The 23,474-nt window shown below is 35.8% G+C and overlaps 2 protein-coding genes across 2 annotated transcripts; one reads left to right on the plus strand and one right to left on the minus strand.

Moving 5' to 3' along the window:
• Nucleotides 1-6,127: 6,127 nt before the first annotated feature.
• LOC136976098 (E3 ubiquitin-protein ligase Siah1-like) lies at nucleotides 6,128-6,988 on the plus strand. The gene has a single exon (XM_067271313.1). The coding sequence runs from the start codon at nucleotides 6,128-6,130 to the stop codon at nucleotides 6,986-6,988; it is 861 nt and encodes a 286-aa protein (XP_067127414.1).
• Nucleotides 6,989-8,631: 1,643 nt separating this feature from the next.
• LOC136976099 (solute carrier family 12 member 2-like) lies at nucleotides 8,632-10,904 on the minus strand. The gene is made up of 3 exons (XM_067271314.1): nucleotides 9,834-10,904; nucleotides 8,828-9,259; nucleotides 8,632-8,718 (listed from the first exon to the last, which is right to left on the minus strand). Exons 1-3 carry the CDS (start codon nucleotides 10,902-10,904, stop codon nucleotides 8,632-8,634), a joined length of 1,590 nt encoding a protein of 529 aa, XP_067127415.1.
• Nucleotides 10,905-23,474: the final 12,570 nt, after the last annotated feature.

Consider the following 23,474-nt stretch of genomic DNA (forward strand, 5'->3'; position numbering starts at 1 on the left):
TTTTCCACGATTGTTATTTAGTGCACCCCGAGATTACTACGCCTAACGACGGACTCTTAGGTAGAGATATTATTCAAAAATACGATGTTACGATCTCGGTTAAGAATGCGACGCTTAGTTTCCCTTCAGGAGACACAGTGACCTTTTGGGGACTAGCCGAAATAAAAGAAAGCGACGATAGTTCCAAATTAAATGAAAGCGTCGAAATTAAGAGCGAGAAAGCAGGCGAAAAAATACGCGTACCGTCAAAAGACGATTTAAATGTAACTGTAAGTAGCGATAGAGAAAATAGAACTATAGGAGACGCGAAAACGAAAAAGAAAAATAAATGCAAGCGAAAAACTAAACGGGAGAAGTTAAAACAAACAAAGGTTAATAGTTTAGAGCAGGGAGAGAACAGCTCTCCTAAGGAAGTGACGTTAGCCGACGATTACGTCATTCCCCCGCGGTCAGAAGTCATTGTGGAGGGGAAAGTTCATTCCCCGTTGACAGGACAATTAGGAGTTGTTGAACCGACACTCCCCGAACGAGAAGGCGTGTTTGTTGCCCACACGTTAGTCAAAACACGGAAGCAGGGTAGAGTACCCGTCAGAATAATGAATGTAAAAACACAACCGATTAAGTTAAACAGAGGAAGTAAGTTAGGAACTTTTCTCTTAGCGGAAGAGGAAACAAAGGAAAGCGCGAAACAAAATAAAATGACGCGATCAAATGAAAACGAACTAACTAGAGCTCAATTTGCGAATTTATTTAACTTTAGCGAAGTAGGAAAGGATAAGCTGACACCTCTACTAGATTTATTATACAAATATAAGCATGTATTCGCGAAGGACGATTTCGATTTGGGTTATTGTGACTTAGTAGAGCATAAGATAGATACTGGAAATAATCCCCCAATATGTCGTGCCCCATATCGAATTCCATATGCCCAGAGAGAAATAATGGATGAATTAGTGGATAAAATGATAAAGAGCGGAGTGATAGAGCCCTCCAGCTCTCCGTGGGCATTCCCGGCTTTGATGGTCCGTAAATTTGATAAAAGTTATCGAATGGTGGTGGACTATCGCCAATTAAATAAAATTACCCAGTTAGACCCTTATCCGTTGCCCCACATCCAGGAATCACTGAGTTTGCTGGGAAGAGCGCGATACTTTTCTTCTATGGATACCCTAAGTGGATTCTGGCAGATTCCCCTGAGCCCTGAATCCAAAGAAAAGACGGGGTTTAGCACTCCGTCGGGCCATTATCAATATAATCGCCTTCCAATGGGAATCGCATCAGCTCCTGCGACATTCCAAAGGATGGCAGATTTAATATTAAGCGGCTTGAAAAACAAGATTTGTCTCGTCTATATGGATGACATATTAGTATTTAGCCCAGATTTCGAATCGCACTTGGAACGATTGGAGTTGGTACTCCAGCGACTGGCGGCAGCTGGATTGAAGCTGAAGCCCCGGAAATGTCAGTTTGTAAGGCGACAAATAAAGTTTTTAGGACACGAAGTTTCAGAAGATGGTATCCGACCGGATCGGTCAAAAATAGAGTGCGTTAAGAATTTTCCTCAACCCCAGAATGAGCGAGATGTTAGGGCATTCTTGGGTTTGACAGGATATTATAGACGACACATGTCTCAATACGCAAAAATTTCAAAACCCCTTTCGGATTTATTAAAGAACGACGTAAAGTTTCACTGGAACCAGGAACATGAAACCGCGTTCGAGAAATTAAAGGAAATTTTGACTACAGCACCCTTGCTTAGGTCCCCAGATTTTAACAGCCCCTTTATATTGGCAACAGATGCTTCCAACACAGCGATAGGTGCAGTGTTGTCACAAAAAGATGAACGTGGAGAGCTTCCCGTAGCGTATGCAAGCAGATTGTTAAAATCAGCCGAGAAAAATTACAGCACAACAGAAAAGGAATGTTTGGCCGTGATTTGGTCGATCAAACACTTTAGACCCTATCTTTATGGGAGAAAATTTACAATTATCACAGATCATAGACCCCTTAGGTGGCTTATTAACGTTAAAGACGAAAGTTCGAGACTTAGTCGATGGAATTTAGCATTACAAGAGTATCAGTTCGAAATAATTCATAAACCAGGCAAGGCTCACACAAATGCAGATGCGTTAAGCCGAATGCCCGTAGCGAAAATTTGCGAGATGCAACCTATATATAGTAAGGTACAAATAAAGGAACAACAGTTAAAGGATCCCTTTTGTAAGCAAATTAGACAACAGTTAATGGGAAAATTGTCCTCCCGTGAAACAAACGTAGACTTCGCAGATTATTATTTAGACGCAGACGAAACCCTTTATCATCGAAAGGAAAACCCCGAGAGAAACGAAAAATGGGATAGAATAGTCGTACCCAAGGTTATGATAGATTATGTCTTAAAGTTGTTCCACGATATCCCCAGTTCAGGACATGTAGGTAAGAAAAAGATGCGAAAGAAACTACAGACACAGTTCTTTTGGCCAGAAATGAATAAGAACATAGCCCATTATTGCGATAGCTGTCAAGAGTGTGCGATGAGGAAAAGGCCCCAACACGGACACCAAGCCCCACTGCAGACGTTCCCTCGAGTGTCAAGACTCTTCGAACGCACTGCACTGGACATCCAGGGTCCCCTTCCTATTACTAATAACGGCAACAAATATCTATTGGTCTTTATCGATCATTTTTCTAGATGGGCCGAAGCGATCCCATTGCCCGACATTACGGCAAAAACAGTGGCAAAAGCGTTCGTCACGCAGATTATTCTCCGACATTCGGTCCCGAAACAATTACTCACTGATAGAGGATCCAATTTCGTTTCCAAGGTTATGAGGGAGGTTTGTGAATTGTTAAAAATAGAAAGACTCCTTACTACAGCGTATCACCCCCAATGTAACGGAATGGTAGAGCGATTGAACAAAACGCTGATAGATATTTTAACTCATTATGTTGACGCGGATCAGCGCAATTGGGATGAAATGATCCCGTATGCTCTCTTCGCGTACAACACGACAGTACACTCGAGTACTAACGAAACGCCCTTTTTCCTTTTGTATGGACGCGATCCGACTTACCCCTTTGATATCGTTATCGAACCAAATAGACCCCGTTATGACATAAGTGAAAATTACGCGAGCGAGTTAAGAGCGAGGATGACCTCAGCCCACAAATTAGCTCAGGAACACGCGGAAAAAGCCGCGTACGATAGAAATACCTATCATCAACGTAGGCACAAGCCATACAAATTCTCAATTGGAGACAGAGTTTTTGTTAATGAGGTAGTTATACCCGCGGGAGTGAAGCGAAAACTGGCCCCGCGATGGCACGGTCCCTATAGAATAATTGCAGAGACGAGCCCCGTAGACTTTATAGTCCAACACATCCAATCCGGGAAGAAATTACACACGCATGCTAATAGGCTGAAACCTGCAATCGCTAGGTTGGAATTTGTACCACCCGATGCAGGAGAAGGAAGCCCCGGCGTGAACAACGCAGATCCATCATCCCTAACGGAGGTGCAACCTCAAACAGAACAGGTTGACCCCTGGGACGAAATCATTTTAGACTCACTGCAGCAAAGCCAGACAGATATCACAAACACCGCCGGAGACACGGAAGTCGAACAACCCGTGATCCCGTCACAACCTACACACAACTATGCTCTCCGAAGTCAAGGACCAGTAAGCGATTATCCGTGGGTCCTTCCCAAGTCTTCGGGAAGTATACAACCAAATATGGGAGCGGTGCGGGACGCGAAGGTCGCCGAGACCGGTCGGCAAAATGAGGGCCTTCCGCGGCTGCCACACCCTACTCCAACTGGATTGTTCGCCGATTGTAAATGGTAGCTTCTCTTTCTTGTGAAAGAGGAGATATCATCCTCCAACTGGAGCGAGGTCTATTGTAAATACGCGTGCGCATTTAAATCAATTGTCACCAAATCGAAACTAGTAACAATGTAAACTCCCTTTTTGTCAGATGACGATGGAAAAGTTTATAGTAGTCTATGTGTTCATGTTGCTAAGCTACGCTGTAAACGACGTATCAACGATCGTACCTGCATTGACCAAAGGTATCATATTCTTACATCAGGGAAACTTCCTTATGACCACGAGTCAATGGACTATGGTCATCGAGATATCGTTCGAAGAATACGACAATTATCTTCGTGGTTTGCACCGTCACTTGACCTCATTAGTCCCCGTCATTAAAGAAGGTAAACGGAAGCAAGATGACCCTATGCAACCCTTGTGGACTTTAGCTGAAGCAGAACTGACAAACCTACAACGATCCCTCACCGACTTCGAGACAGAATATAAAGAACTAAAATCCACCGTAACTACAGGAAATCCCTCCCGATCGAAACGAGGATTAATTGACGTTGGAGGAAAAATCTTGAAGTTCCTCTTCGGTACTGCAACCTCGGAGGAAGTTGAAGCAATGAACAGTCAAATAAATAAATTATCCAGAAATCAACAAAAATTTGTGCACATTTTAGAGGCCCAAACAACCGTCATGAACCAAACCCTACAAGCGGTCAAGGACAACCGGAAGTACATCGACATGATGATTAGACGTCAAGATTATTTAGACAAACAACTCCAAATGTTCAGTTATACATTCGTCGTAAGTACAGCACTTCGATATGCAGAAAATGCCGTCATGGAGTTCCGAATCGGCGTCACGAACTTAAGACAGGCAGTCGAGATGCTAGAGAACGACAGACTCAGCTCATATTTCCTGCCAAGGTCACAGCTGTTAGAAGCACTAACGGAAATAAACAAACATTTACCTAGCGGAATCTCGTTGATCGAGACCCTAAACAAAGACAACGTCTTTAAATATTATCAATGGATAACCACCATAGCAGTGGCACTTCCGTCGACGCTGAGAATCTTTGCTAAGTTTCCATTAATCACCCCCGAAGGATATTTTGACTTGTACGAAGCGGTACAATTTCCCGCATACTTTCCCGCTTCCAAAACATTTGCCCATTACCAGACCGAATATCCGTATATCGCTTTATCGAGGAATCGACAACTTTACATGTTGCTAGAAGCCCATGACTTGCAAAAATGTAGGTCTGGATTGACCACGATTTGTGCACCAGAAGTCGCCGTGTGGAGACTTCCATATCAGTCGTGCGAATATGCGTTATTCATGGCAGATGAGCCAGTAGTAAACAAACTCTGTAAAAGAAGAGTATCTGTATATCCGAAACCAATGTTCCGTCGTATCGACGAAGAAGGGACTTGGATATACTCTACCCCATCACCTCTAAATTTGGTTATCGAGTGCAATCTGGAGAGAGATCAGCAACGCTCACCAGTCAAGATGATTAAACTGAACAACACAGGAATATTTAGACTGCCGATGACCTGCACCGGCCATGTGCCCGGCGTGCGACTCACGGCACACTTCCAATCAAGAACCTCCTTTAGAATTGCGCTCCGAAATCAATACGTGATACCCGCAATATCGGACGTTCTAAATCGTACTGAGATGAGAATTTTGCAGGGATACATCCGGGGAAACATCACCCCGGGTGTGCTCCAACCCCGAGGACAGGAGTGGTCCCTGGAATTATCAAAACGAAGACTACAGGAAATAGATCAAGAGATCAAATCAGTAAAGACGGATATCCCTTCGTCAACACCAGGTGTGTCAGAACAACCATTCTCAATGTGGAATCTAAGTCTTGTGGTCCCTGCTGTTATTATATCGATCCTTCTGATGGTTTGGAAATGCCACAAGCGGCCACACTGCTTGGGAAGACAAAGGTCAATGAGTCCTTATCCATCTTTCCAAAGGGAAGAACGAATAGAACCCGTCATATTGGAGATGACAGAACGGTTACCGAGGACCACGAAAGCGAAGCCACTTCCCAACATTCCTGAGGAAAGAGAGGACGAGCGAGAAAAATTAACCGAACCGAAACGGGAAGAAGCCATAACACTTCCCGTCGGTTTTGAAACGATTCCGTCGCAAATGAGACGGTTATAAAAAAAAAAAAAAAAAAAAAAAAAAAACGGCGCGAAAAATTTTATCTCGTGTCGCAGTAGAATTTTATATTAATCCGTTAGTTAGAAAACTCAACCAATTTTTCTTTTCCTTTTGTATAGAAACGAGGAAAATGGAGGAAGACCGAGCAGTGGCTATCCCGGAACAGGCATCACCCGGAGACTCCCTTCCGGATCCTGCCCTGGTGGCCTTGTTCGAGTGTCCGGTATGCTATGAACACATGGCACCCCCTACCTTCCAATGTCTGTCGGGCCATACAGTCTGTGCCCGATGCAAATCACAAGTTCGACAATGCCCCGTCTGCCGCGGAGAATTGAGAAATATTAGAAATCTGACCCTAGAAAAGCTGGGCGAAATCATAGCTCTGCCGTGTGCCTATAAAGACAACGGATGTCCGGAGAGAAGACCTCTCAAGGACAGAAGAGTGCATGAGCAATACTGTCCCTTCCGGACGTGTTCTTGCCCCTCCTTGGATGATGCTTGCACCTGGGAAGGAGTATACCAACAAGTAATACCGCACCTAACCGAGCACCACTCTTACATACATCATATAAACCATAACTCAGTACGGATGTCCATCGTAGGATTAGATGCGTCCATACCGCTCACGTGGATATCCTGTCTCCATTGTCACCAAAAGGATTTCATTATCCAAATCATTAAGACAGAAACAATCGACGAGAACTCCCCACTTTATATCATAGCTCAAAATGTAGGAAGCCGCAAAGAATCAGGGCGCTTCCGAGTAAGAATTGAAGTTCGCGGCAGAGGCAAGACATTGCAATGGGAATCTATTCCCAGGAGCGTGACCGGAGACTTAAAGTTCATCATACGAATGAGAGATTGCATGACCGTAAGCATAAAAATGTTAGAGCGGATGCTCGAGAGTCACGTCCTAAATGTGCTGGTGACTATCTTCCCCGTAAGAAATCGAGGGACTGTCGAGGAACCCGAACCGGATAGCGAGAACTGAAAGGGCCCCTGTTCGGCGTCAGATGAGGTTCCCCTCCTCGGCTTATAAAGATACATATATGCATACATATTCGGGAGAGATCGCGTACGAAATCGCTCTTCCGTAGAAAAAGAGGGGACCAGCCGGCATATTAAACACGCTTTCATCATTTAATCATTCTTTCCTTTTATCTTTAACAGAAAAGACAATCGACATGGAGACAACATGGAATACGGAAGAAGGCGGCGCCGAGAGAGCAACAGGCCATTCGGTATGGCCAGAAAGCGAATTCACGGTGAACTCGGACACCGTGAGGGGCGCCCTTCGGCGGGTGACACAAAACCCCCGGCGGGGAAACCCCGAAATAATCCTCTTGCCGCAGCGGGCCGAAATAGACCCTGACCTGCGGAGGGAAGTGGAAAAAGCGGTATCGGCGGCCATAAACAAGGTGAATGGCACCCCAAAGGAGGACGATTCCCTGCAGGCGGGAGGAGCCCGATTGCCGCCGATGAGAAACAACGACGCCCTTTCACCTCGGCCCCGACAGGGGGTGGGAAGAGGCCAAGCGATCTTGGAACAGATGCAAAGAATTATCCAGCGCCAAGATCGGGAGAGACAAGCTTTCCAAAAAAGGGAAGAAATGTTCCTGGCGGCGGGGAGAGCCAGAAGTTGGCGCCCCCAATGATGAAAACAAAAAAAAAAATATAAGCATTTTATAATATTTGTTATAACCCTTTGTTTTGTAATTATCTATATTAATTATGATGTAGTTAGTATATGTAGTAATAGAAAATTTTTATAATCCATATTAAACTTTTTGTACTAATTAGTTTGTTTGACGGTCAATGCGATAACCGATCGGTCGCGAACCAAAGCGGAAACCCACGCGGTTCGGCCGGGGAGGAGAAAACGGGATCGCAGGTTCTGCAGGCGCGGAGATCGGACTGGCAACCCGAGTCGCCAGGTAAAATGTCGCTGACCTTGGAGCGACATTTTTAAATGGCGGGGAGCCGTGTAGGGATCGCAAAAACGCGTAAAAATGGTGAATAATTATAAAGTTCCGAAGTCGGAAAGTTTCGAGAGTCAAACCGTGTCAGGAACATGTGTTGGTGATGTAAACCAGACACGAAAGAAACTCTCCCAAACTTATCCTAAAACAAACGCGACACGATAATGAACGACCGAGGGGATGTCAACCGAGAGAGAGGGAGCTTTGTCCAGGTGCTCGTGTACGAGTGTCGGAAACGGGAAACAGAGGGGGGTAAATGGCCACCGAAGCATCTGGCGGACCGCGTGAGGTCAAAAACGTCAAAGAGAGGACCATAACGGCCGGAATATACGAGCACGAACTTCAAAGACTCCGTCAACACCTCTCGGAACTCTCCCGACCCAGATCGGTCTCCAGTTTCGCATAGAAACAAAAGAAATGACCAATCGGGGTAAGGGAGAGGAAGAATAGAACCAATCAAAAGGGTGAAATTCAGGGGGGAAACTCCTATAAAACTCCCGAGTCGCAAGGTCAAGGGTGTGGACCCTCCTTCCGTCGTTCTTGGAAGAAGTGCAGCAGTTCTCCTCTGGACCAGTGTTACCTCAGACGCCAGAACCTACGTCCGCCAGCTGGTGACCCCCGTCCAAGCCACACGTCCAGTGCAATAGACAGTTCGTCATCCCAGCCCCGGGCACGCATCTTCGGAAGACGGACCGCATCCGACTACCGACAACTGGAGATCTCTATCACCACAAGAGTCGATCTAGATCGCAATTTGTACCAATAATATGTAAGTTAACTTAGTAGTTAGAATAAACGGTTTTGTGTAAGACACTTGTCATCTTTGTCTCCTACCGCCACCACCCACATACGTTTTCGACCCTAGGTTTTCCTGACGCGTGATTAACTGTTTTCCCCTGGAAGTCGGCGGCCTTAGCACTATTACATGGATTGTAAGGAAATAGTTTATCTTTACAAAGTGCCTGGAAAACTTTTGGTGCACTGACTAAACTACCCAATGCTGATGAAAGAGTGGCAGCAAAAATACCTGCATATGTTAATGGATCAAAAGCAGCAACTAATTTCATTGTTTGATAATATGGAATTAATCCGTAAGGGCACACTCCCTTTTCTCCTAAACTGCAGTTTCTCAGAAGATGTAAAGTGTTGTTATGAACAAATTCTACCATTCCATTAGCATCTCTGTAAACTGTACATCCAGCTGCTACAGCAAATAATAAATATGATATTGTTGTGAGCAATATTGCTAAAAGTGTTCCTCTAGGTATAGATTTCTGAGGATCCTAAAAGAAAGAGTCTTTATTAACATAATTTGCACTTTAAACTAAATAATTAAAATTAAACTTTATATAAAAATTTAAATTAAAACTAATTATAAATGAAACAAGGTTTAAGGATATAATATAATTCAATGTTTCATCATTTTCATACCAAAAACAGTAGTTGGTTTAAAAATAAATTATCTTAGTGTTTTCTTAAAGTACAGCATGTCCTCACTTAACATCATTTCATTATAATGTTGTTGAAGAAAGATACAAATAACAATAATTTTAAATGATTACAAGTGTGTCTAATTTTCTTTATAAACAGTAAAATTGATTCTATAAGGTGGGAAATAAATGCTGGTGGTTGCAAACAGAATACAATTAGAATATAATATTAATCACATTATATCTTGCTTATATCAATTAGTCTTTAGTAAAACTGGTTTTGTTATACATCATTTTCTATTAAACTGCAGTTTTCAAGAACCTATCAATGATGTCAAGTGAAAATTTGATGTATTTCTAAAAAACACAAAGCAATAATTTCAATATAGATATTATTTTTTTAAAAAAAGGAATAAAAAACAATTACTTTTAAATCGCCAGATATGTTTGCTCCTGCAAGTATACCTGTTGCAGCAGGGAAAAATACTGCAAAAACTGAGAAAAAATCTTCACCATCTCTAAACCCCGGCATAAAATTTTCTGCTACAAGCTCAATATTCCATCCTACAAATCCCTGAGCTATTTGAGCATCTGTAGGTGTAAGAAGGCTACCAATAATAAAATTTCCCGTGGCACTTAAAAGGATAAGAAAAAGAATAATTTGAGCCTTCGTTTCCCATTCTGTTCCAATAATAGCAATTCCTAACAGAAATACTACTGTTACACAGCTAATTATTCGCATATCATCCATTTTTGTTTCAAAAATTTGGGCTTTATTTTCTAACATGATGTCTGTAACAGTTTCGGCAAATCCCACTACACACATAGCAACAGCAACTGCATTTGCTAACGCAAATATCAAGCCAATTGATCCACCAAACTCAGGACCAAGGCTACGTGAAATCATATAATAGGTACCACCTCCTTTTACTTCTCCATTTGTGCAGATGGCTGACATTGAAAGAGATGTGATAACTGTAACAACTGTAGCAAGCAAAACTACCACACATCCTAAACCGATACCTGCTTGGCCAACGACCCAAGACAATCTTAGAAAGAGCATAACACCCCATATACTTAGAAGGCATCTTACCAATACACCTTGAATCCATCCGAACTTAACAGCTGTTTTGATTATTTGTTCGGTTTGTTTTGGCAACTTTTCCACAGACTTCTGCCAGTTGTGATCTCTGACGATGGAGCCATCTCCCAAATGTAATTTGTCTAAAGTGGGTCGGCTGATATGAGCATGTAGCGAAAGGGTATTTCTGTAATGATCTAAATGCGGTAGAGCTTCTCTCGTATATTGCCTTAAACTTTTAAGACTGTGAGTGTCGTATGAATTGGAGTAATTGGAATTGTGAGTCAATTGAGGCTGATATGTTCCCTCCTCGTTACGATTGTCTGCTACCAACTGATCTTGATTCTCGACATCAAGGTCAACTTTAGTTACTTTAAATCTCGAAGGAGGCTTGAAATTATTATCTTTCTTATCCATTTTAGCAATCCAATCTGTAAAAAACAAATAAATACATAAATTAAAAAATCATTTTTTAAATTAAATATTTGAAACAACACATTTTAATTTATGAAGTTTAGATCTTTTCATTACGAAGCTACAAAATGTTTGTATCCAACCTTTGAGATTTTACTGTATATTAGAAAAATATAGTAATTTAGCTTAATATACACATAGATTTATCAATGATATTACTCAAAATTCGCAAATAAATCTAAATAATATTCTATATGGGGGCGCTCCGTTTGTCATGGCGACTGGTGAGATTTTGATTGCACCTTGTTATGTAGGAAAATATTTTACCCATTTCACTTTTTCTGTTTATGTCTCAACAATGTTTACTTTAAAATTGACTCAATTACTACTACTAATGTCCGGTATCGAGCCGAACCCAGGTCCTCTTCAAAAAACTCCAACGAAAAGAGGTAGACCACCAGCAAACCGAAGTACGCAATCTTCTTTTAATACAAAATCAACTGAAAGTGAAAGCAACTTGATTATCGAGTATCCTCTTGGGATGCCGTGTGTCATATATGACACACAATTTTCCTTCCAAAGAATGAGAAGCAGCTCTTGTTTTTTGTTTCCTAAACAATTATATTAGTTATTAATTTGATCAGTAGAGTTTATTGAAGCTTATTAGACTACATGCATCCCGCTGTGATAGAAAGAAAGGAAAATTTGAGTGATTGTCTGAGCACATGTTTTCGGAATTGATCACAAGTATGACTGTTTCATGTAAGTATTCATTTTTCTCTATTACTATTGATTATAATTTTACAATTTAAACGTGATTTTGTTCAGGAGACTTCTAAGATTATATAAGAGTATTTTTTAAAAACTATATTAATAACAGTATTTCATGAGATGAGCTAACTTTTGAAAGTGTCGTATATGACACGTCGGTTCTTAATGTTACAATAATTACATTACAGCCTATGAACTGTTTTCATATTGGCAAGTTATTTACTTTTATAGTTATTTTGTCATTTAGTCAGCAATATGTATTCTATTATTTATTTTCATTTTTTATTAAATTAATTTATTAATAAAAATAATTATTTATTTTTATTAATAAATTAATAAATTAATTTTTGTGATTTGTTTTTGTATAGTTATTTATCTGGTCTGCAGGATTTTGTTTGTTAAAAATTTATAAATTATTAATATCATAAATCATATATTAAACCTAAATCATTGACATTTATTATAAATTTTTCAGTGTCAACAGATGAAATAAGGAAGGAACATGATAGGACACTTGATATTGATAGAAATTTGTGTGGACTGGAAGGCTGGTCCAGTGATGAAGACAGTGACCAAACATTTAAACCAGTCAGAACATTTATCAACCAAACTGTCCTGAAAAATGCAAGTCATTAGTTGATACATTTGACGATGATGAAAATGATTCTTCAGTTATGTAAACAGAGGAAGATTTCTTGACATCAGTGCAGTAACAGACTCCACCATGGCACCATACAAATAGATTTAAGCCCTTGCTACTAGCTCCTGCATTTCAGATAGAACCCTGAAAGGGTAAGGAGTGCGAGTCTGAAGAATATTTCTTGAATTATATTCCTGAGAATCTCTTTGATGTCAGTGCTTGATGATGACATGCACAAATCAAATATCATTGATTCACCTAAAACAACTTTTAAACTTTACTGCTGATGAAATGAAAACAATTTTTGGATAGCCTACAGAAGAGATAGCAGAGCAATAAAAAAGAGAAAGAAAAACTATCAACCGTGGCACATAAACCAGTTGGCCCTGGTCGTCCGTACGGTGGTTTAAGCTTACTCATTAAGAAAAATATAGGGGTAATTAAAAATATACAAAAATTTGATAACTGTACAGCAGTCTCAATCCAAATTACCAATCTAGACTTGCATTTTTTGGTAAACAGATTGATAGCCATTATACTAGTTTATATCCCTCCAGATCAGCTTCAGATTTTAAATGACGTCTTTAAATTCATTGAACAATGGAAAATCATTACTCCTTATGTTATAATCATAGGCGATTTAAATGCGAGAATTGCAGAAAAAATGGATATGGAATATAAGAGACCCAATTTATTAATCCAAAACACTCGTAAATCAAAAGATAAAAAATATAAAAAATCAGGACTTCAACTACTAGAATATATGGATCAATTACAACTTTATATACTGAATGGTAGAATTAAAATGATTATCTCTAGTACCAAATTAATTTAAATTATTAATATTTCTATAGCCATTTGCTAGCCAGATAATTCGGCAGTTGTTGGTCATTATCCATCTGAATTTACTTGTCTGACTAACACTGGCTGTTCAACAATAGATTTAATGATATGTTCAGAATTAATTACAGATTTATGTACACAGATTCAAGATATTAAATTATGACCTCTCTGACCATTTTCCCATAAGAGTGTCCATTCAAATTTCAAAAAGTCAACTATATAAGATTGAACCAATATCATATCAAATAACCAACTATAACTATTAACATTACCAACTTTCAATTAGTAACAGAATTAAATATTTATTGAACCATGCTCCAACGAAGGGAATAGAAAAATATTTACAATTTGAACTAGTAGGCCTATTAAAAGAATTTATACAAATACATAATTCAAAATGGGCAGCATTTATGGTCGGCGCTTTTGGGCGGTTATTAATCAACACTTTACTATTTTTCAGGTATTTGTTTAATTTACTTTGCTTTATTATTTCTTTTAGTTTTATATGCGTCGACCAATCGCTGCCACTTTCTTGTTTTGTGTGTTTAATTGTTGTTTGTCATTTTGCTTTTTGGGGGAACATTTATTGTCTTTAGTAGGGATGTGACGCGAATAATTGTATACCTCTATGTTTATAGTTTGATTGTCACGTGTCTTGGGTAGAAGATATTGTAATTGTATTCTTATACTATTATGTATGATTGTAATATTTTCTTGTTTGTTCATTTATTGCCCGTACATACAGGGCTTTCCTTGTACTATCAAAATAAATAAAAAATATATTATATTTTGAATTATTTATTTTTTATCATATAAATTTAAGAAGCCATGGTATGATATGAATTGTTACCAGCTTAAAACTCAGAAGAACAAAGCGTTAAAACAATTTAGAATAAATTATTAAAACATCATATTTCAATCCTCTAAAAGTAAAAAAATGAAACTATTTTAAAAACCTACAACAACGTATCCTAGCAGACAAGAATAATCTACTTTTCTGGTCAACACTTCAAAAATTTCAAAATAGACTATTTTCTATTTGTCAATATTCATGCAATTAACTTAATGTTGTTGCTTTGTACTTAATGTTTTTTTCTCGTACATTAACCATTTCCCCCCTGTAACAAGGTCTCCTTACTATGAATAAAGATTATTATTATAATTAAATTAAATTTGTTTAGTAGCTGTATTTATGTTTTATTAGGTGGGTGTCTCTTTAATCCGAAAAAATTCGGTAGACTATCTTACAGCTAAAACAGGCTTAAAACTTTTTATTCGTTTTTCATCAAATGCATTTCGGACCAGTTTTATGAGTTCTAGTCCCTCATCAGTGCTACAGGAAGACAAAGGTTTTTTAATTAACATTGGTGACGCGAGTACGTAAATAATAAGATATACAAAGAAATACATTATTACTATAATACTCTATATGAAAAATTGAGCATTAGTATGTTCACTTGGTGGATATGTTGAACTCAAACTTATACAAAAACTCAAATAGATGAACTCAAACTTTCAGAAAGTTATCACATTATATCCTCTGGTCATATTGAAGGATTTGTAGACTTGGATGATTTTATACCAGAACAAATGAAGACTACATGTGATCATGACATGGTGATAATGTACAGGTACCAACCATTAATAGGAGACTGGCAACAGATTCTGCACATTAAAAAATTTAGTTTATATGTGTGGGTACTTGGCAGTAGGCTAATAATTGTTTATTTGTTACATACTTGATTTTGTAATTTTATATTGGGACAATAAAGTAACATTCTGCCTTAGTCTGACCTTATATTTGTACCTTTAAATGATCCAATAAAAATCAAATATATTGTTGAGAACGAATGATTATTTTTTCCCTCATAATTTAGAAAATAAAGGTGTGAGCAGCTTCGCTCCGACTACACGCTGATACAGCATTACTTAACTAGTTTATATACTGTGTAGAATTTAATTGTAATTTTAATATAGCTTTATACTATGTCACATAATACTGTATGAACAGTATACAATATTATGTAACTGATAGCATTTGCCTAATAAGTTCTATTCTAAGTCCTCACAGTGGAAGAGGTTCACAAAGCCATATAAAATTTACATTTTATTATTAAAAAATAGGATAAATTCTGTATTTTTAGTAAATATGAATAAACCTTGTTAGTAATGTTGTAACAGTTGTATAAACAGTTGTAATGTAAAAATAGACAATACAGTGTAGGCTATTTGATTTAAAAAGAATCTTAATTAGCATTAATAAAATCTATTTCCTTTATGTATAAATGTTAATAAAATGATACTATATAATAATTGATTGCTTGTGATATGATTTATTATCGATCTAAATTCTTTTATTACTAAAAATTCCCACTTAAAACCAATATAAACATAGGATGATACAGCCATTGTAGCACAATGATTGACAGCAGCGCCTCTAGCGGCAACCTCCGATAAAGGGACAGAAAATAAGCTTATCAAGCTTTCCTTATCAATATATTTTTTTAATAATGATACTTCATTAAAAAGATCATTTTCGGAAATATTGCTAACTGAAAAATATTTAGTAATGTAATGGAATGATTTTTGTACATCTTCCCAATTAAGTTTTGTTTTAACGTGACCCAATGAATATATCATTGTAATGTCCCAGCAAAGAATGTTCGTTACTCACACACATCCTAGGGGCCACATTCCTCTCTTCTGTTCTAAATTAGTCACAGAAGGGTTGGAAAGGAAATTTCTATAAAACGCCGCGGGACGCGGACAAATTGTTAACTAATTGTTCAGATGTCCGCGAAAGATTTAAAACGTTTATTCATTTCAAATTATTATTCCCACATTGATACAAACTGAATTTAATTTTTACTAAAAATGTTTTTTATTATAATAGCACTGTTAAAGCACGTTACTCTCGAGTTTAACGATTACTTATGTTAAAAGTTTCGATTAAAGTTTATTTTTAGATTGGCACAATTTATTTTTCTTAAACCTTGTGGTCCCTGCTAACAACAATGAAATCAAAGTGGTCCCTGGTCAAAAAAAAGGTTGGGAACCCTGGTTTAACCAATTGGAAGAGTTATATAAACAGGTATCGCTGTTTATTTATTTAATAAGCTACTTACTTCAACTGTTTTTATTAAATGTACGCGAACGTATGCAAATTAGCCTCATTTGCATATATTTAATACTTTCAATCGTTACTAAAATGGAATTTATTAAATAAAAGATACAGAAGTGTAATTTTGCCCGATACTTGCGTAAATTAATATGATTTATAGTAATTTTATCCAAACGAACATTAAAAATAAATAAACAAAATTTGTACCTGTACACTCCTCCAACGACAATTATGTTGAAATTAACTTGACCGTTTTTGTCATCGCCCCCTGCTGTTAAATTGGCTCGATTAAATAAAAATAATTATAAAAAATATCATAATCTAATTTATATTTTTTTCTTCTTAAGTATTTATCAATATTAATTTATGTTTGATAACTTATGTTTGGAAATTATTTCTCAAATATTATTAAATATATTTTTATTCATTTAAGATGACAAAATTTTAAATTACTCAATGCCGCTTTAATTACTCAATTAAACTTTTTTTAATTTACCGCTTTGATTCTCATGAAGATTATTTATTATTTTATTAAAGAAATTGTTGAAATAATATCATATTTTCAGAAAAAATACATCTTTAGTAGCTTATGATAATTGATTTTTCATAGTTGAGAAAATGAACGCAAAAAATTACATAATAATAAGTTAATACAGTCGAGTCCGCATAAGTCGACACCCGAATAACTCGACACCATCGGTTAAGTAGTCAGTTTTCTGTGGTCCCAGCCGACTTACGTAGGCATTAATGTAAAAAAAAACTCCGGTTTACTCGACACCGTTTAACATATCTCGACTCAGTACTGATATGTACTGAGTCGAGTCCTGTTTATAATCGAAATTATAGTATCATTTTATTCAGAAGTGTATAAGATACTTAGAAAACCTAAATTTATGTAACGAATGTTATAAGTTATTTTGTAACCTGTCGTTGTTTTAAAAAACGCATATTTTTATAGATGTAGGATATGTCTCCGAGTTATGAAAAAACGATATATGCCTACGACAAAATATTCGTTGCTTTAATGTTCGGTGTAGTGTAAGGAATATAAATCAACTATTTGTTTTCATATGTATAAATAACTATTTTTGTTATACAGCTTTACAGGTGTACAATCTTTGCAATACTAGTGAGTTGATCACGTGTGCGTGACTCATTACTGATGCCTAACTAAAATTGACCTATTTTTAGTTAGTAAGATGAAAATTCCACGAAACTCGCCACAAACAATATTTGCTACAATTTCAAATCTCAACTCAGGATTTCAATACGCTTTCACCGAATCCAGAGGAACGAATTTTGCTATTTTCCTATTATCTTTAATTATTCAAATATATTTACAAAAAAAAAAAAAAAAGTAGGAAAATTTACTCTGACTTTATTGATTTCACTAAAGCTTTTGGCTCTGTTCATGTTCCAACTTTAGTCAACAAATTAAAACAATATGGTGCAGGTAACTGCTTCTCAGGCTCGATTATGTATCTCTTTTCTTCCTATAAACTTTATATCGTAAATGACAACTTAAATAATCCAGAAATAATTACAAATCGTGGACTGCTTCAAGGTGAACCTCTATCTCCGTATCTCTTCAATGTTTACATAAATGACATAAATAATTTATTTGATAAGGACAATGAAGGAATACATATCAACCGCCGTATCTTCCACTATATCATGTATACAGATGATCTGGTATTATTAGCACCTACTCGCATAACACTACAACATAAAATCGATAAAGTAAATAAATACTTATTATCGTTATATTTATCGATTAATGCTTCCAAAACAAAAATAATTATATTCAGAAAAAATCCTAAATTAGCTAATCAAGAAACAGGTTTCTTTCTACTTAGACGGCAGACCTCTCGAAATTATTCCCAAGTATAAAATACTTGGGAATAATTTCTGGAAATAACTTGGACTTAAAATACTTGGGAATAACTTTTAACTGGAATGGTTTATACCAACAGCATTTGAAAGTACATACTGCAAAAATTAATACACTCATTGATAATACTATATATTTATGCTCAACATTAAAAATTTCTGATTTAAACTTCAAATTAAAATTTTCAACGCTATTATTCTTCCTTCGCTTTTTTACGCCAGCCCGGTGTGGGCTCTTGAACTTTTTTATAAGTTTGAAAAGTTTCACATTACTTATTTACGTAAAATATTCAAGCTCGAGAGAACGGTGCCAGGAGCAGAAACAAATAGAATTCAAATATTTCCTTGGTTTTTAAAGAGATTAATAAGATTTTACTACCGACTTATAAATACAGATGATGAAAATATAAAATTTTTACACCAAAACATGTATCAAAGAAATGTCCTAAACCCCATCAAAGATACTTGGCAATATAAATTTAACTACACATGTCAATCGTATGGAATTTCAAGTGCCTTACTAGATGAATCTGACATAAATTGGAAAAACGGTTACACACTACTGATGGATTCGGCCATATCGCAATCAATAACTCAGGATCAAGAATCAATACTGAAATCAACCTATCATCCCTGGTATTCTGAGATTTTAAAAATTTCTTCTAGTTCCAGATTTATTAGTCGATATAAATATGAATATTAAACGATTATGCTTACAACCCCGTCTTAATAAATATTCCTTACTGGTTAATAATACATATATAAACTTTTCCAATCAAAACTGCTATTGGTGCAAATCAAACAACTTTTCAATACTTCATCTGCTGAAAGACTGTACAGTTATTAAAAAATATCGTCAAAAATACCAAATAATAGAAATACTTGGCATGAACCAAAACTTAAATTATAAATCAAGAATTGGAGACTTATCAAAGAATAAAATGTATAAACTAAATAATTTTTTTTACCCAAATTACCGATATATTTAACAACGATGTTAGTAATCATGACTCAGAGAATGATAGTCAACAATAACTTATTATATGTATAAATAAACTTTTCTTTAATAATCTTTTTTTATTCAATTTATGTGTAATAACTAAACTAACATATGATGTACAATAACTTATTACGGGTCTATTTCACGTTTAAATAACCCCCCTTAACAAGGATTTTTTCCTTAGTACAATAAAGAATTGATTGATTGATATTTGCTACACTTTCTGTAAAAAAATGGTTAAACCGAATTGAATTTTTTGTTTTAATCCTATCAAAAAAATACGAAATTTCAATAAAATAAACGAATAAACGAAATGTGTTACTACATATTTGTTCGATTATAGAACGATTGCAAACGTTCTAGAAAATTGATCAAATTGAAAACGTTCGATTGCATTAGAAGATTCTCAGTAAAAAGGGGTATGTGTAACGTGTGTATGTGTGTTTCTGAGTATTGCCTTTATGTATGCCGATATTTAGGTGAAGCAGTACAGTAGGGCTCCCGTGAGGCTTGTGACTTCATTAACGCTTGACATTTTAAAAGTTGCTATGAACCTACTCTCTCTTTTAGTGTTCTTAGCTGTAGGCATATTCTATATATTTAGGGGTCGGTGATAGTGGTGTTTATGTGAATACCTCTTTTGTTCGAATTACTAGTGTATCTCTTGCTGTCATTATTTTTCTAAGGAATTCTTTTTAGGACGAGAAATTTTAGCTGTCCACAGGAATTTCCAAGAATGTGATTTATCCTCATTATTTATTACATTTTCCAATGTCTATCATAAAAAATAGAATCATAAAATAAAACCATAAAGTCATATTACTTTTGTAGATAACAGACAGAAGTAGATTTTACATTATTAGAAATAAATAACAGTTTAATTTACAAAAAAAAAAACATGAATAAAGACTGCAACTTGAACTCTAACTATATAGCGTATTTACTCGGACACGTGGCAAATTCTTGTGATGCAAAATATTCGGGAAAGTACATACGTCACTTTATATCTCGCATGGTGTGATGTCATTTATTACTAGACGTTCCTTACAATATGTTTAACTGAATGTCTGCTTTAATTATTATTCTATTAAAACGTTAATTTATCATATTGATGGTCTTGAGCTCTTCAATGAGCTGATAACATACAGAAATTTGAACGGTGAAATTGCAGACACATTAAAAAACTTTACATATATTACAAAAAATAATCCGATGTCATCTGTTTATATACGTTTAACTAACGAAAGAAAGAAAGAGCGGCAGGCAAATTGGCACGCGGACGGACCACGTGAGTCGAGCTAGTGATGGGGCACGATCGATTTTTCATGCGATTGTAGCAAGGACAATCGACTGAATAAATCGGATTAGTTCTTTAATGATAATATACATTATCAGTTATGCAATCTTGATACATTTACGATTAAATTGCTGAATATATTGTTTAAATTGATATATAGTTTATTCAGTGGCGTAGCTAGCATAGGTGACATCCGGTGCGGATATCGTAGTGTCACCCTTTTTATCTCTTTTATAAAACACTGTTGAATTGTAATATCTTCGCACTCGAGCAACTTGCACGATATAATGAAAATGCGATGTCGCGACGTACGAGTTTAGATTTATAGAATAAATCATAGTATGATTTTCAGCTGGTGCGAGCTCTCGTGGCGTCTCCTCATAGCGAAGAAACTGTCATGTGAGGCGAGCCTTGACTTTTTTTTAGATACAGGCCTACAGGGTGAACCCGGGGCGGGCCGCCCCCACCGCCCCCCCTAGCTACGTCTCTGAGTTTATTACAAAACAGAGAGAAAACATTGAAAATTATTAAACTTAACATTTTAAAACTGTTACTAACTTTCTCCTTTCAAAACATCGCATTAATACAAGTGCAATTCGTTAGAGGGGTTTTTATTCGAATCTAAAACTAAACACGAAATGGCTGTTATCAATAAATAACGATGTCAATAAATCAATAAATAACGCGAGTGCGATTGTCGTCCTTGGTGGAAAAGACCCAAGAATCCGTAAACTTATTTCGATGCGGCAACGAACTTCACTTATTTGTTGAAATTAAACGAGTGGATTTCGTATTAATAAAGTAAAACGTAATGAAACGTGTTTGATCGTTATTCTATAGATGTTTGTATCGTTAAAAAATTTATGACAGTGGTCCGTGAGGTCGGAAAGGTTGGGAACCGCCGATCTAGATAACTGACTACTACCGTATTCGAACCGGCTTAAAGCCTAGAAATTTTTTATTTTATTTGATTGCCAATGAATTTCTCGTAATAAATAAATGGATTTTTGACAAATTAATTTAATAAAACAATTACAGTACGAATCTAGGTAAAAATTTTAAATATACAACAGTCTTAAAGAGTGGTACATTTACGATAAAAAAAATAAGAAAGGATCGATTCTAGGCGCGAAATATCGCAATTTGAAAAAAATCCTTATTAAATTATGAAACTGGCAATGTAATAATTGATCGAGAAACTACTGTTTTAATTTTATTATTTATTAAAATAATAAACAGAACATATTAAATATTATTTCACAGATTGTAAATATGAAAATGATTATAAATTTTTATTACGAGTTTTCATTTTAAAAAAGTAGAGTATGTAATTTTTCTAGTTTTATTTTACTTCTCCTTTCATTCATTATCTCTGTAAAATAAAGACGAAAAGCCTTAAGAATTTTTCTGACATTTCCAGTTAGCGTAGCATTCGAACTCAAACTTGTGGGGGGTCTGCAGGTTCCAAATTCCTAGAAATGTTTACTACAGTTGGACCGTAGTGTCTAAGGGCGAAAGGCAATTTTGATTCTTATTAACATCTTTTATTAATAAAGAATTATTATACGTATTTTGTTTGTTTAAAATTTTAATTTAAATAAAATTATTCCATAGATGAATGTTAATTAAATAATCAGAAACTTATTGTATTGGAGACGGTAGGAGTTAATTTTTACTTAGAAATATATAAATTCATTTATTATAAAGGAGACAAACATAAATTTTTTTGAAAAACACAAATATTTGTTTTATTTGTCTCTAATTAATACAAAACGACGAAAAACCATTTTAAAGTGCATTTTTATTCAACTAGTATATTTATAAATAATATGCAGCCCAAAAAGTAGCCAATGAGCAAAATGATATTTTTTACGCCAAACTAAAAAATAGTAGCCAAAGTACCCAAAACTGGAAAGAATACTTAATAAAGCTGAAACTGGGACGCCAGAAAAAAAAATTAAATTATTATAATACAAATTGTGAAAATTATAAAATTTTTGATAATTAAATTGTTATAACATTCAGGAATTGACATGAATGCATTTTTTGAGTGTTATTATGTTTTTAGTTATCGAGTATTTTATATTATGAAGAAAACAAATTACAGAATCGAGAACACGTGGAAAATTGCTAAATTTTTGATGGTCCACCCATTATTTTTTCGATTGCTTCATTTCATGCAGAGAAAACATTTGTCTAAACTATCGGCAAAGAATTTTGATGGTTTCTATAATATTTTGAGCGATGTCAATTTTTTATATTAGGTGATCGAGTTAAGCCTAACACACGACTATATCATAAAAAATTAAAAATAAAATTAATATTTTGCGACCCTCAACTCAAAGGAATAAGAACAGTAAGCCTTACTATTATTAATTGAATTTTGACTGTAATTATAAATATAAATTTTTTTAAGTATTATATAATCACATTGCACTAATTTTATACATTAAGAAAATACCGACAGTATAAAAAATGTAATACAAATATTGCGCTAAAAACTAAATACAGGAATCGTCTTTTATCACTCGAAAACAATTTGCTTTTGTATGTTTCTAACGTAGATCCACGTATGGAGAAAATTTTAAACGAAAAACAAATGCAACCATCACATTAATTGCTTTTCTTTACGTGTACTTATTGTAAGTAAAATGTTTATAAGTTTATAATAAATGATTTTTTTCATAAAATGATTTCATTATTGTTTCGCGACTCCTTCCAAGGGACCCCCAGTTAACTTGATGACCACCTGTTTGACCCCAGGTCAAACAAGTCTTTGTAATTGTGAAATGACCAGTGTTAACAGAAACACATATTCGTTCGCAGAAATAGAACTTTTAATTTCAACCAGGGCCGTGTTCAGTAACGCAGAATTCTTGCTAAGTCTAGTTATGCTGTAACAGAGTTAAAAGCCATTTATTATGGAATTAAGAAAATGTACAAAAGAAACAATCCCTTTCGGGTAATAAAAATGGAAAGCACATGTGTTGAACTCGTTTCTAACTACTGCT

The sequence above is a fragment of the Centruroides vittatus genome, unplaced genomic scaffold (genome assembly GCF_030686945.1).
Source record: "Centruroides vittatus isolate TY-2023 unplaced genomic scaffold, ASM3068694v2 contig_393, whole genome shotgun sequence".
Taxonomy (NCBI): domain Eukaryota; kingdom Metazoa; phylum Arthropoda; class Arachnida; order Scorpiones; family Buthidae; genus Centruroides; species Centruroides vittatus.

Bases quoted from the DNA above. Each gene is read 5' to 3' on its own strand.
- LOC136976099 (XM_067271314.1), bottom strand. From the start codon at position 10,904: ATGGATAAGAAAGATAATAATTTCAAGCCTCCTTCGAGATTTAAAGTA. The intron at 9,260-9,833 runs GTAATTGTTTTT...TCTTTCTTTTAG, and splicing joins ACATATCTGGCGATTTAAAA to GATCCTCAGAAATCTATACC. The intron at 8,719-8,827 runs GTATGTGGGTGG...ATTGCGATCTAG, and splicing joins GAAAACCTAGGGTCGAAAAC to ATCGACTCTTGTGGTGATAG.
- LOC136976098 (XM_067271313.1), top strand. From the start codon at position 6,128: ATGGAGGAAGACCGAGCAGTGGCTATCCCGGAACAGGCATCACCCGGA.